At 42.2% G+C, this 12383-nt stretch overlaps 1 protein-coding gene across 3 annotated transcripts in view; it reads left to right on the forward strand.

Moving 5' to 3' along the window:
* Window positions 1-12383, forward strand: part of DCLK1 (doublecortin like kinase 1) — a 306559-nt gene that overhangs the window by 281866 nt on the left and 12310 nt on the right. For all 3 annotated transcript variants that reach the window (XM_015419594.1, XM_015419595.1, XM_015419596.1), the window contains 2 exons: window positions 2536-2616; window positions 4966-5079. In XM_015419594.1, the coding sequence (XP_015275080.1) occupies window positions 2536-2616; window positions 4966-5079 (195 nt within the window). The remainder of the gene's footprint in view (window positions 1-2535; window positions 2617-4965; window positions 5080-12383) is intronic.

Genomic DNA, 12383 nt, shown 5'->3' on the forward strand with positions numbered 1-12383 from the left:
CTAAAGCCTAGAAGTGAAGTCCCTCCACTACAAGCATATAAACGGAGGGGGGGGAGGGGACGCCCTATCTCCCGAAGTTTTAAGCAAATGCGAAAGCAAGGAGGGAGGGACTGATCAAACTGTGGTGATGGACTGTAGCGGAGAGTTTTTCTAAAAGAAAGCAGAGTGTTTAAACAGACCTTAGAGATTTTGGCATTCTTTCTCGGCTGATGTAAACATCCCCAAAAGATGGCGACGAGAGGCGAAGAGGGAGGCGGGACCATGCTTTCTTCAGAAAGGAGGACAGTGGAAAGTTAGGTTGTGACCTAAACATACTCTGTCTTTAAAGTGAATTGTGGGCCCTCTGGTGGCTAAAGTGAGAAGCGATCTGGATCTGTACCAAAAGCAGCTACACTTTTAAAGGGACAGTACATTGATCATAGAGACGTATGAATGGCAAGGAGACTCTAAGTTTAGTTCTTTGTGGCTGGACTGGCAAGCTGATCGTAAAGCGGTTTTCTGGAGTAAAGGGCTCGCTACCCTAACTTTATATGATCTGATTGCTAAGAGAAAGGTTGGAATCTCCAATGAGCGTGTTGTTATTGCAACAAAAGGAAAGACTCTTTTGATCTAAGACGTTTAAGGAAGCGAAGATGTCTCAGAAAAAAAGGAACTTGGTTTATATCATGAATGGACAGATCCGGACTTATAAAAACTAAAAGATAATTGAAGAAAGAAGATACATCGAAGACGGAAGAAGAAAAACGTGTTGTAATGTTCTTACTGAGGGAACATTGGTTTTAAAGATTTTGCCTGGGGAGGGGAGTAAAGCATGGAGATGCTAATTTTTTCTTAAGAGCTGTGATTATGTGTGTTATAGCTTTGGAATTACTCTCTGTTCAGTCAGATAAGCAGGTTTGGCAGCAGAAGCGATGATTGGCGGGCACTCTTCATGTTTGAAAGCAAATGTATAAGAGTAACAACTATGTTTTATGCATTGTAAAACCTCCATTCTTGGGTTTTTAGTTAGGTTTTCTTTACTTTTTCCTATAGATTGTAGACTCCCCCTCCCCAATTTCTGTTGTAGTTTTATAGAAATGCAAATAAAAAATTCCCCCTCGGGGGGTTTAAAAAAGACATTGCCGATATGATGATGTCACTTCCTATACATGCCAGAAGTGACGTCACTGGCATCAGCAGCTTAACAGCCTACACCTGCCTCCAGCAGGGAGCTGGCAACCCTATGTTGAATGTACATGTGAACTCATATAGGTATTTTTTCACTGACTATAAATTACATAAACTAAAAAATGTGGCTTTTATGAGTAGAAAGTTGGGATCCTTGGCTCCTTCCAGTGTTCTAAAGAATGCTAAGATTACGTGGAGGAGTACTTTAACATTTATGTAAACGGCAAGTCACATGGATAGCATTTCAGATTTATCTGTTGTGGTTGCTACAATATCAGTTCTTGAAACTATCAGTGTTCAAAGTATACATGTATACACTTAGTTGGAAGCTGAAATGTGTCATGTTGAAACTGGCTGATTTTTACAACATTCCAAATGAAGTTTTAGTGAAATTCAGAATTCTCAGCCTGTGAGCTAATCAAATACTTTGACTAATTTGAAAAATAATCCTTAATTAGAGATAGGCATCATGTGTATGTATAGGGATGGATCCTGTGTAAGCTTTCTACCCATTCAAGAAGTCTTTGACTAGTGCAAGAGGATTTGCTGGCACAAAAGGTCAGAGGGATGATTTCTACTTCCTCCTCCTCATTGCAGCCACCTGTATTGCCTCACTTCTTAGCCACATGCATTGCCCAGTATTACCTTTTTGAAGCACAAAGGCACCTACTCGTGGAAGAAAAAGACAAGAAAGATCTGCTTCTATCAGCACTTCCTGTTGGTGCTGCATGAGATACAACCTATTTAGGCATGTTTTATTATCTCTGTATTTCAGAAAATCCAATAAAGTTTAAATTTCTCGAATGGTCTTTTAACACCACTGGCAAATGTATGTCCTAAACTAACCTTCTTTTCCAAGTATCTTTTGAAACAGAGGCCCTCTAATATAGAAAAGAGCACAGAAATAGATTCATAGATTTGTTTGCTCTGTTACCATGCTATTATCATAAGGTTTCCAAGACTGTGAAGCACTCAGTAATAAATGTATTTATTTCATTGTTAAGAGAAAGGAAAATGGGGAGTAAATAACTGTAACTGAGTGTTAAATTTTTAAAAAATATTTTGTCTATTATTTGTGCAAGAACTATGAGAGGACCAGAAGCACTGATATTTTATAAGTTGGAGGATAATGTTCCCTTTTTTATTAGAAACATTATCTAAGAATTTCTTCACTTTGTGATGTCTCAGCACTACACTATAATTTCTTCACATTATTGTGGGCTATTGGCTCATGGGATCAAGTGGAGGCTTGGACATTTTTTCTCTTCGTTTATTTTTCAAAATACTTTATTGCATTAAGGTGAGAACAAATGTTTTGTATCCGAATAGAATGAACTTTAAATTGGGTCTAAACTTCTCATTTCACAGGAACTTATCACTATGATGCTTCAGGTAGATATAGATCAGCGATTCTCAGCCTTGCAAGTCCTGGAACATCCGTGGGTTAATGTAAGTAAATTAAGGACTGAAGGTTTTATTTTAGCATTGCTATTTTTTAATCCTTTCTTTGTCAAACCTTTGAAATGTCTCCTTGGAATGAACTCCTTTAAATATTGGCCACATGTTGGTCAGTATTCAACAATACACTTCTTTGCTTACATTCTGAAAAATACCTGAAGTAACACATCCAGAAATGGCTATCCTTATGTCTCTGGAGTGCATTGTAAGCTTCCTGACGTTTTGTCAGTTCCTAGTCTCAGGCATGAAATGACTGTGTTGCCTGTGTTCAATACACAGTTTTCTCGAGTTAGACTCTTGCTGTAGCCTTATAAATGTTTGTTTAAAATCTTATCTCTTTCACCTGTGTCATCATGAAAGAATTTGGTATACCATCCTAAGACTGGACAAGATTCTGCCTGCAACCATTGAATCAGTTCCTCCAAACTTGAAATCGTAAACCCATGAATGAGTACAATAACCCATACTGTAAAAAAAGATAGCAATGCCAGAATCCAACTGCAACAGTTATAGACAGGGAAACAGAAGAACTGATCTACCCAACTTTAGATTCATTGATGTACATAGCATTAAATTAGATCTCATGTAGCTAAATTTAAGGTTTTATCTTTGCAATAATCTGATTCCATAATAAATCTGACTGCCTTGCTGAGAGCATAGTTGGCAAAGTATTTGTCAGTGCCGACTACAACCACCCCATTATGTTGTCGAAGGCTATCACAGCCGGAGTTCATTAGTTGTTGTAGATTTCCTGGGCTGTATGGCCGTGGCCTTGGCCAGGGCTATTTTTGGGCAGGAACACACAGGAATGGAGTTCCGGCTGGCTTCAGAGTTGGCCACACCCACTACAGCCAAAACCTCTGCGTGCGTGGCTACAGAGGGAAGGCCTGGAGGGTGAAACCACCACCCCCGGCGACTCCGAGGCGGATAGGCCGGGGGGGCTCTGGAAGGATCGGGGAGGCATTTAAATGCCTCCCCATGCCTTTCCTGGCCGGCTTGCCCAGGCTCCCCACAGCCACGGGGCGCCTGGACAAGCCAAGGGAAGGCAGTTTAAACTGCCTCGCCTCGCCTCTCCTCCCCTCCAAAGGCCGGCTTGCCCGGGCAAGCGAAGGGAAGGCACGGGGTGTAGCCTAATATGCTAATGAGCTGTGCTGTCTGGGGTGTGGCCTAATATGCTAATGAGTGTCTGCTGTTGGGTATGGCCTATTACGCTAATTAGTTCCTGCTGGGCTTTTTCTACAAAAAAAGTCCTGGTCTTGGCACTGTAGTACCTGAGGTTTCGCCAGCAACTGTGACTGGCATCCTCAGAGGTATAACAGAAAAAGACCATCTTTCTCTGTTATACTTCTGAGGATGCCAGTTACAGCTGCTGGTGAAACATCAGGTACTACAATGCCAAGAACACGGCCATACAGCCCGGAAAATCTACAACTAACCACCCCATTCTTATCTAATTTGTCTCACATCAAAGTCACACTCTCTATTAAATCTGAACGTACTGGAATTCTTCAAGGCCATTTTTGAGTTCCAATACCAGTGCAAAAAGAGCACCTGTATACAAATAAGCATTTAGGTGTGAGTTAGTTATACCTTTGTACAGATATTCAAGGCAGCAGTAAATTAACAGCTATGGATAGGGTAACAGCCTTATTTTAATGCCATTTTAATGTTATGCAAAAGGAACCATTAAGTAGGTTATGTGATGCTTTCTTTTTTATTCCAGTGTACACAGGTTTTAGGCTTTATCTATGTCAACTTCAAGCATACTGAATAAGCTAGAAGGCTAGCAAACTGAGTATACTGTACAAAAGCAGAGTAGTCATCTAGCTGTCCTAACACTTCAGTTGTTTCAGGTTGGGTTCCAATCAGAAACCCTTAGCAAATCAGTTGGTGATAGTCGAAATGTTATAAACAATCTTTAAGATATAGGTGCACAAAGCTAAAGTTTCTACACTCATGGGGTGGAAAGTGCCATCAAATCATAGCTGACTTATGACAACCCCATAGGGTTTCCAAGGCAAGAGACATTCAGAGGTGGTTTGCCATGGTCTGCCTCTGCATAGTGACCCTGTATTCCTTGGTGGTCTCCCTTCCAAATACTGACCAGGGCCGACCCTGCTTAGCTTCAAAAAATCTAGTGAGACCAGACTAGCCTGGGCAATCCAGATCAGGGCAAAGTTTCTACACTAACATTAAAGAAAGATCCCACTTATTAATGATCCCCCTTGCCTTTTCAAAGACCCCACTGGTTAAAACATTGTATATGGGAAAGCACCTCCCAAATTGTTTTTCAAGCCCTTGCACAGATAGTGTCTGATAACTGCTTGTTTTGCTTTGCAGGATGATGGCCTTCCAGAGAATGAGCATCAGCTGTCAGTAGCTGGAAAGATAAAAAAGCATTTCAACACAGGCCCTAAACCCAACAGCACGGCTGCTGGTGTCTCCGTTATAGCAGTAAGCATCTGCAATACACTGCTTATAGATTTTGCCATTCTACATTTAAGGAGGTGCCTCCAACTATTGAACAGTTTAATCATGTAATGCAATAAATCTGCTATTATTCCATCAATGTATTTGCTAGTTGATTTACCATCAGCCACCTCTGTTAGACTTTATGTATATTCCTCTTTTTGTTTCTTTTTTCTTTCTTTTTTTCTTTTGCTGTCAAGTCACAGCCTACTTCTGGTGACCCCATACTGTTTCCAAGGCAAGAGGCACTCAGAGGTGGTTTGCCATTGCCTGCCTCTATATCACAACCCTAGTACCCCTTGGAAGCCTCCCTTCCAAATACAGAGCAGGGCCAACCCTACTTAGCTTCTGAGATCTGACAAGACTGGACTAATCCTAGTCTATCCAGGTCAGGGTGCACACTCCTATATCTCACTGAAAATGCAATCCCTCAGTAGACTAAGTCCAACATACACTTACAGAACTGTCATTTAGGCTTATGAACATTTACTTCCTATGACATTCACGTCCTAAATTTGGCTATTATATTCTGCTCTATAGAGGGTACAGTAAACCCTGGTCAGAAGTTACTTTATAATTAATAGACAGAAGGGCCACAAAATATGGCAGGGCATGGCATCTGCTGCTTGTACTTGCTGATACTGAAAGGCTGCATAGACTAGGCAAACATTTGCCACAAGGTCCCCCCCAAAAAAAGCTTCCCTGCTTTGGCATGTAGAAAACCATTCAGTGCCTGTCCATGCAGCAGCTGGGCAACCAGCTCAGCTCAAGGCCAAAAAGCTACCACCACATCAGAGATGGGTTATGACTTAGACATAATCTGCTGCTCATTCTGGCATAGTCAGTAACAGTGACATTTTAAAAGGTCTCAATATGGATTCCCCTTGTCTAAGTACACCAAAGCAAGCTGTGATGCCTTGTCTTTGCCATTTTAAGGCACAGCTACACCATGTGGGTTTTATTCAGTCTGTGTGTCACTCTTCTGTAGAAAATCTGGCAAACCACTATCCTTCAGGCAGGAATTAAATCAGTTTAAGATTTAAACAGGGTTCCAAACAAATTTTCTAGCATGCTGCAGCTACAAAGTAGCTGTGTGTTTGAACATTGGAGGGGGGGGGGAAGCCCGGTTCAATTTCACTTGTGTGTAAAAGTACAGATTGAAAAATGCCAGTCTTCTTAACATCCCCCCCCCAAATTGTACGTGGCCAGTTTATAAAAGCTAACAATAGTAAAAGGTTAGTATTTATCAGTTTTCCTCTGCCACCCCCCCAAGAGTTTCTGCTAAAACCATTTGGCAGCCACTTTTTAACAGTATGTGCATCTTCTCCTTTATGTCTGCCTGTGTTTAAGCTTTCATTCATAAATGTGCATATTAATCATGTTCCAAAGAGAGCCACTAGAATGAATGCGTTGAACATAACCATTTCCATATCCAAATAATCTGTGTTTGCTTCCCAGCTTCAATAAATTGCAGGTGGTGTAACTGCAAATGTGGCCTTTTCTTGTACTTTCCCCAGTTTCGATTCAGCCCTTTCAGCGATGGATTTAAGTCAGCATGAAGTCAATTCAGTTCTACCAGCATAGTCTGTCTGTGCCACAAGCAGGGATGCTTGCTCCAGAGTTATTTAGCATTGCAAGTGTTTCCCATTTCAAGCCGTGCGTCCCCCTCCCATCTCTCTCTCTCTCTCTCTCTCTCTCTCTCTCTCTCTCTCTCTCTCTCTCTCTTATCTTTTTTTTTTTTTTTTTTTTCTTTAGCTTTTAAAATCAAAAGACATGCTTTCCTTAGGCTTTGTCCTTTTTATGTCATCAGCAAACATACAGTCAGCATTGGTTTTTGTTTTAATTTATAAACAACAAAAGCTACAGTAGTTCTCCCACGACTTAAAGCATCCCATTATATGCATTCTTCATAAAAAATACCAGGTTATGTTCCTCAGCTGCCCAGCTGAAAATCTTTTCAATTGGACTGCCAGCACGCTTGTCCATGAGAAGTACTGCTCAAGTTCGCTATATGAGGGGATTTCATAGCTTTTAAAAGCTGTTCAAAATGCTTTTGCACCCATTCTTTGCCTCCTTTATTATGTTTACTTTCATTTTAATTTGCATAAGTTGCACTGGAAATCTATTTCTTTAGCAGTTAAGGTATTTTAAATGAGAAAAGACACTGCAGTGAAGTTTCTCACAACCATCCCCTTCCCCAACGTGTCAGACATTAATATGCAGATCTCCACATTGGGATTGGCATCACAGTATATCTACTGAATATTGACATCTTGGCTGTTTGATACTGGAGCTTTGCATGTGTCTTGCTAGTACTCGTCCTAAATATTTGATTTATTACAAATGTCAACATAAATCTTGCTGCTCTTACTAACTTTTCTAAAATACTGAAAGCACATTTCGGTCATGCACTTATCAATGTCCTTACAGGCAAGCTAATACTAATAAATATAAACCTCTCACCTGTTCTGCATTGCACAATACACAACCTAATGCAAAAACGCAAAGAAATAAAAAGATTACCTTTGCATTTCAATGTAGGTTTAGCAAGACCAGTTGCTAAAATTAAAATGCCATGCTAAATGGAATTGATTTGATGCTTAAACTGGTGTAGTAAATTTGTGATGTAATGTAATATTCTACAGGTGGGCCAATTTAGTGTTAAGATGTTCCTAGGGCATAATTGGACCCCCTTTTGTATAATAATAATAATATCTTTCGATTTATTAATCGCTCAATCCTGCAGAGCTGCTGGCTCTGAGCGATTTACAGTTACTCATATACACACGGGACTAACAATGATTCATAGTGGGTAAGGGAGGACAACATATAAATCTTTTAAGTCGCACACGTTTGCAGCCAACGGGGATTTTGTTCAGCTGTAGCCTCAGACGTGTTCCAGATGGCATTGACTCGGTTTGGCTTGATGACGTCAGTTTTTCCAGGACTGCTTCGAGTCTCAGTGTCACACTGCCACCGCCTGGCCGGATTGGCCCATCGCAGGCTTCTTAATGCCGAAAAGATCTTTCCAGGCTTCCGAGCTGGACATTCCGTTTCGTCAGCGAACACCTCCCCCCACCGGGGGGGGGTTTAGTGTGCCCACCCTATCTAAGGAGTGGTACCCATTTTATCTGTTCGCCGAAGCTTTCAAACCGCTGGGTGGATGGTGAGCTGGGGACAAGGCTGGTAGCTCACACCAGCACGGGCTAGAACTGACAGCAGTTCTGTTCAGTTCAGATGTTACTGTAACCAGAGGATAAATCCTCTGTGCCACCGCTCCCCTGTGTATTAAAACAATGTTTACACATTGTATTAAAACAATTGTATTAAAACAATGTTTACACATGGTACACTACTGATCAGATGTTGGATACAGAATACAGATGATAAAAGAAGAGCATCTGTATGTGTCTGAATTTTTAAAAAAGTATGGTCCAAGTCCAGTAGCACCTTACAGCCCAACAAGATTTCGGGGATATAAAGCTTCCAAGACTCAGAGCTCCCTTTGAAGTATCTGTCGTGCTCAGGGTCGTCCCTGAGCCCTGAAAATCCTGTCGCCGTTTTGGAAGAGAGATCGCAGAAGGAAACAAGTGCCTCAGATGTGAAAGGGCTGGGTGTTGCGCCACACTCCAGGCACCGTTCTCAGAGCAATCACTTTTCCACCCTCTCTCTGGCTTGGCTGAGCAATTATCTCTGAACTCCTCCCCGGCACTTTCCGTTTCCTTCCTTTTATCTCCCCTCCCCTCTCTTACGGACACACCCCTCAAGCCCTTTCTGAGCCCATAGCCTCTTCCTCCCGCCCATCACCGCATTCTCCAATCTCTTAGTGTTTTCCCTTTTTGTCCCACCTCTCTTTAAATCCCCGTGCCTCTAGCTTGGAGTTATGCATGCAGGGGAGTGCCCACTTCCGTCCTGGATGTCATGACTGCCGCTCGCTGTCTCTTCCTTTTTGAGGGTGAGGGGTAAGGCAGGGGCCCTCCAATTACCTCTATCTGTCAACCGGGCCCTCCCCCCTTTAGGCAGAGGAGTGTCGTCCGTGCCGGACCGCTCCTTCGGCCCCATCTCCTCCGAGTTCCCTCTGCGTTTTGGCCATCGTTGAGGGAGGGGTTTGGGGACGCTCGAGTCTCCGGGACTGTTTCCCATGGCCTGTCCACCTCCCAGTATTTGCGGGGAGCCCGGCGCTGGCCACGCCAGTCCCGCAGCAGCAGCCTGTGAGGCCGTGGAGGAGCCCGCAGCGGGACAGTATCTGATCAAGAGAGCTTTGACTCTCAAAAGCTCATAACCTGAAAATCTTGTTGGTCCCAAAGGTGCTACTGGACTCGAATCTAGCTCCTCTAACTGCACACCAACACAGCTGCCCTCTGAAACTAAATTTTAAAAAGCATAGAATTGAATTGGCTGTTCTATTTTAATGTTGAACATTTCACAGAGAGGCTACTGTGGAGTTCTGTGCATATCAGTTGTGGTGATGCCATTGGCATAGATAGTGTTGAAAGAGAACTAGATAAACTCATGGAGGAATGTCTGTGGCTCTTAGCACTGGTAGCTAAATAGAACATCCATATCTAATTCCTGGTGTGAACAACAGGAGAGGAAGGTTGCTTTCATCCTTCGTAACCTTTCTGGAAGCATTTAGATGACCAATGTTGGAATCAGATGCTGGACTCGATGGGTCCTTGGTCTGGTTCTACAAGGGTGTGTGTGTGTGTGTGTGTGTGTGTTTATTAAAGAAAGGCTTTTTCCATCATCAGTTTTGTCCAGGAAAAAACACTCCATGGCTTGGATCCAAACTAGACATTTCTGCAGTCTTAAGGAATCCCCACCTGCAGATTGTGATTTTCCTGTCCCCCCCCCCAAGGGAGCCTCAAATGCCCCCAGAAATCCTGTTCATGAAGGAGAGAGTGGTCCCCAGGAACAGTATTTCTGAGGAAATTCTGTGCTGCTATAGGAGGGGAAGACAGAAAAATCACACTGTGTGGGAGGAAGCATTTTCACTCACAGAACTGTTCATCTGGAAAGCCTCATGTGCCCACAGAACTGTTTATCTGGATCCAACATCATGTGCTCAGATTTACCCGGAAGCCCTCTAGATGTGCATAGCCTTTGACCACAGCCATTGCAATCTATCTGAAGCTCTTTGGGCACTCCCAAATGCTCTGTGATGCTTCTCTAGGGAGGGGAAAGTTTTGTTTATTTTTCCCTTTGTGTAGAGCTGTCACCTCCGTTGAAAGTAATGGTGGAAGTCTTGGGTGGAGGAGCTGTGTGCCTTGACAGTGCAATTCTAAGCAGGTTTATACCTTTCTAATTCCATTGAAGTCAATTGGCTAAGAATGATGTAACCTTGGAGAATGTAATCTGTTTAGGATTGTACTGTGCATTTATGCCACTCTTATATTAAGGAAAGAGGGCTGTTTCACACAACAAAATCCCTGCCCAGTGTGGATTATCCCTTCAAAGTGAAGGACAACTGACATTTTAATGTGTTGGTCAGATATTCCTTGAATACTATATGGCAATCTGAAACATTTTCAAGGAATAACAGTGACAAACTTTGAGTGCCCTTGATGGTGATGTTTAGGTATTTGGCACTTCACCAGTGTTTATTTTGCATGTATAGTGTATATTATCAGTGCTAGTTTTAAGTTCCTTTGGAAAATGCATTCTTAAATAGCCATTTTAAGTCAGTGGGAGATTTTTTAATTCAAACTGTTGCTCTATCCCTGCTGATATTTACTTTTGTGTGTTGTATAGCTGGGATGTAATTTTGTTTTTTTTACAGAGTAGTGCTTTAGTTCAGTGGTTGGGTAAAATTTTTCTAAATAAATAGAGTCAGCAGTCTCAATTAATGCAGTTTCCTTCTCTACATTGTTTAAACTCCGAATCCTGAAGAATGTTGCTTTTAAAAATACAAGTAATTGCTTCAATTCTATAAATAGGCATTCTTAATTTGTCACTGTTTTTCTTTGAATGTTTCGAACTAGCGACTTGGCTGTTGCCTGGTAGGGTCTCCGGTCGCTAAAGAGGAAAACTGGTAATTATGTCTTAACTGGACACAGATGTCTTGAAAGAGTTGTAATGTAATGTCATTATGCTGGAGATTTGACCAACACTCTTTTTCTGTTTAGAACTGAATAAACACCCTTCCTCAAAAATATACTATTCAGTAAAGTTTGGTATATTGGCTAAGCATGGGTTAATTTATGTTTGTGGTATGAGTGCTAAGAGAGGTTTCTTAGTGTATGTTGATGGAGGGGGACAGAGAAAGCTCCAGTGGTAATTTATCTCATGCCAGTGTGGATAGAGAAGGTACTACTTTTACTGAGTTTATACACTGACTCAGTCATTGGCCTAATTTAGAGGTAAAGGTTGCTTCAAGATGTGCGGGAAAGTGGGAAAGGATGGATTGTTAAAGCATATCCATGGAAATATAAAACAAAAATTTTAGGTGACATTTTACAGTGGCTACAAGCAAAGACTCAACTATCTCCAGCGCATGGACCACAAATATATTTACACTTCAGTTGCTTCGTAGCCCAGTCCTAACAAACATTACTTAAGACCACATCCTACTGGCTTCAGTAGAACTAATTAGCACAGTAATTACCACAGCATGATACTCCAGGGGCCTTGGGCAGGTGTGGAGTGAGAAGGAGTTAAAAGCCGGCCACTAGATAAACCTCGGCCATCACTCTACCCCTGACAAATTCCCAGTCTGACCTGAATGTGGTCCATCAGAGGCAAGGAAGCCAATTGATTCTTTGGGTGTGCAGAGTGTCTCTGGACCCTAAAAACAAGTCATAATCCAGGGGGGGACCCTCTGTGTTGCAGCCTTGGTGACTCACCACATGAGGCCACAACACAAATGTTCAGTTCTAGTCCCAGTGGCAGTTTAGTTATGAACACACACAAGTCTGCATAAGCTAGGCTTTGCCCTTCCTTCATTCTAGTCTACAATTGTTCTACATGTACTCCTGCTGTGCAGAAGTGTAACAGTCTCTTTGGGCACAAAGCTCTCTTGGGCACCTCATGTGTACTAGAACTGCTGAAATAGGGCATCTGTGTTTAGGAGCAGGGTCTAAAGCTGTGTTCATGCCTGAACTCCAGTCAATCATATTAGCATGGCTGAGGGCTCAAATTGTTTCATAAATACACAGCAACCACCTATGCCCGTCCCTAGCATCCATCTCAGACCTGCTTCCGGTGGATAATTGCAGAGTGGATAGTGCTGTACAGATGTCGTCAGCTTTGGATTTTACCTTGGCACATCCCAAAAGTACTACTTTCATGCA

This window comes from Gekko japonicus, unplaced genomic scaffold (assembly GCF_001447785.1).
Source record: "Gekko japonicus isolate JY-2015 unplaced genomic scaffold, Gekko_japonicus_V1.1 scaffold999, whole genome shotgun sequence".
In the NCBI taxonomy this organism is placed as follows: domain Eukaryota; kingdom Metazoa; phylum Chordata; class Lepidosauria; order Squamata; family Gekkonidae; genus Gekko; species Gekko japonicus.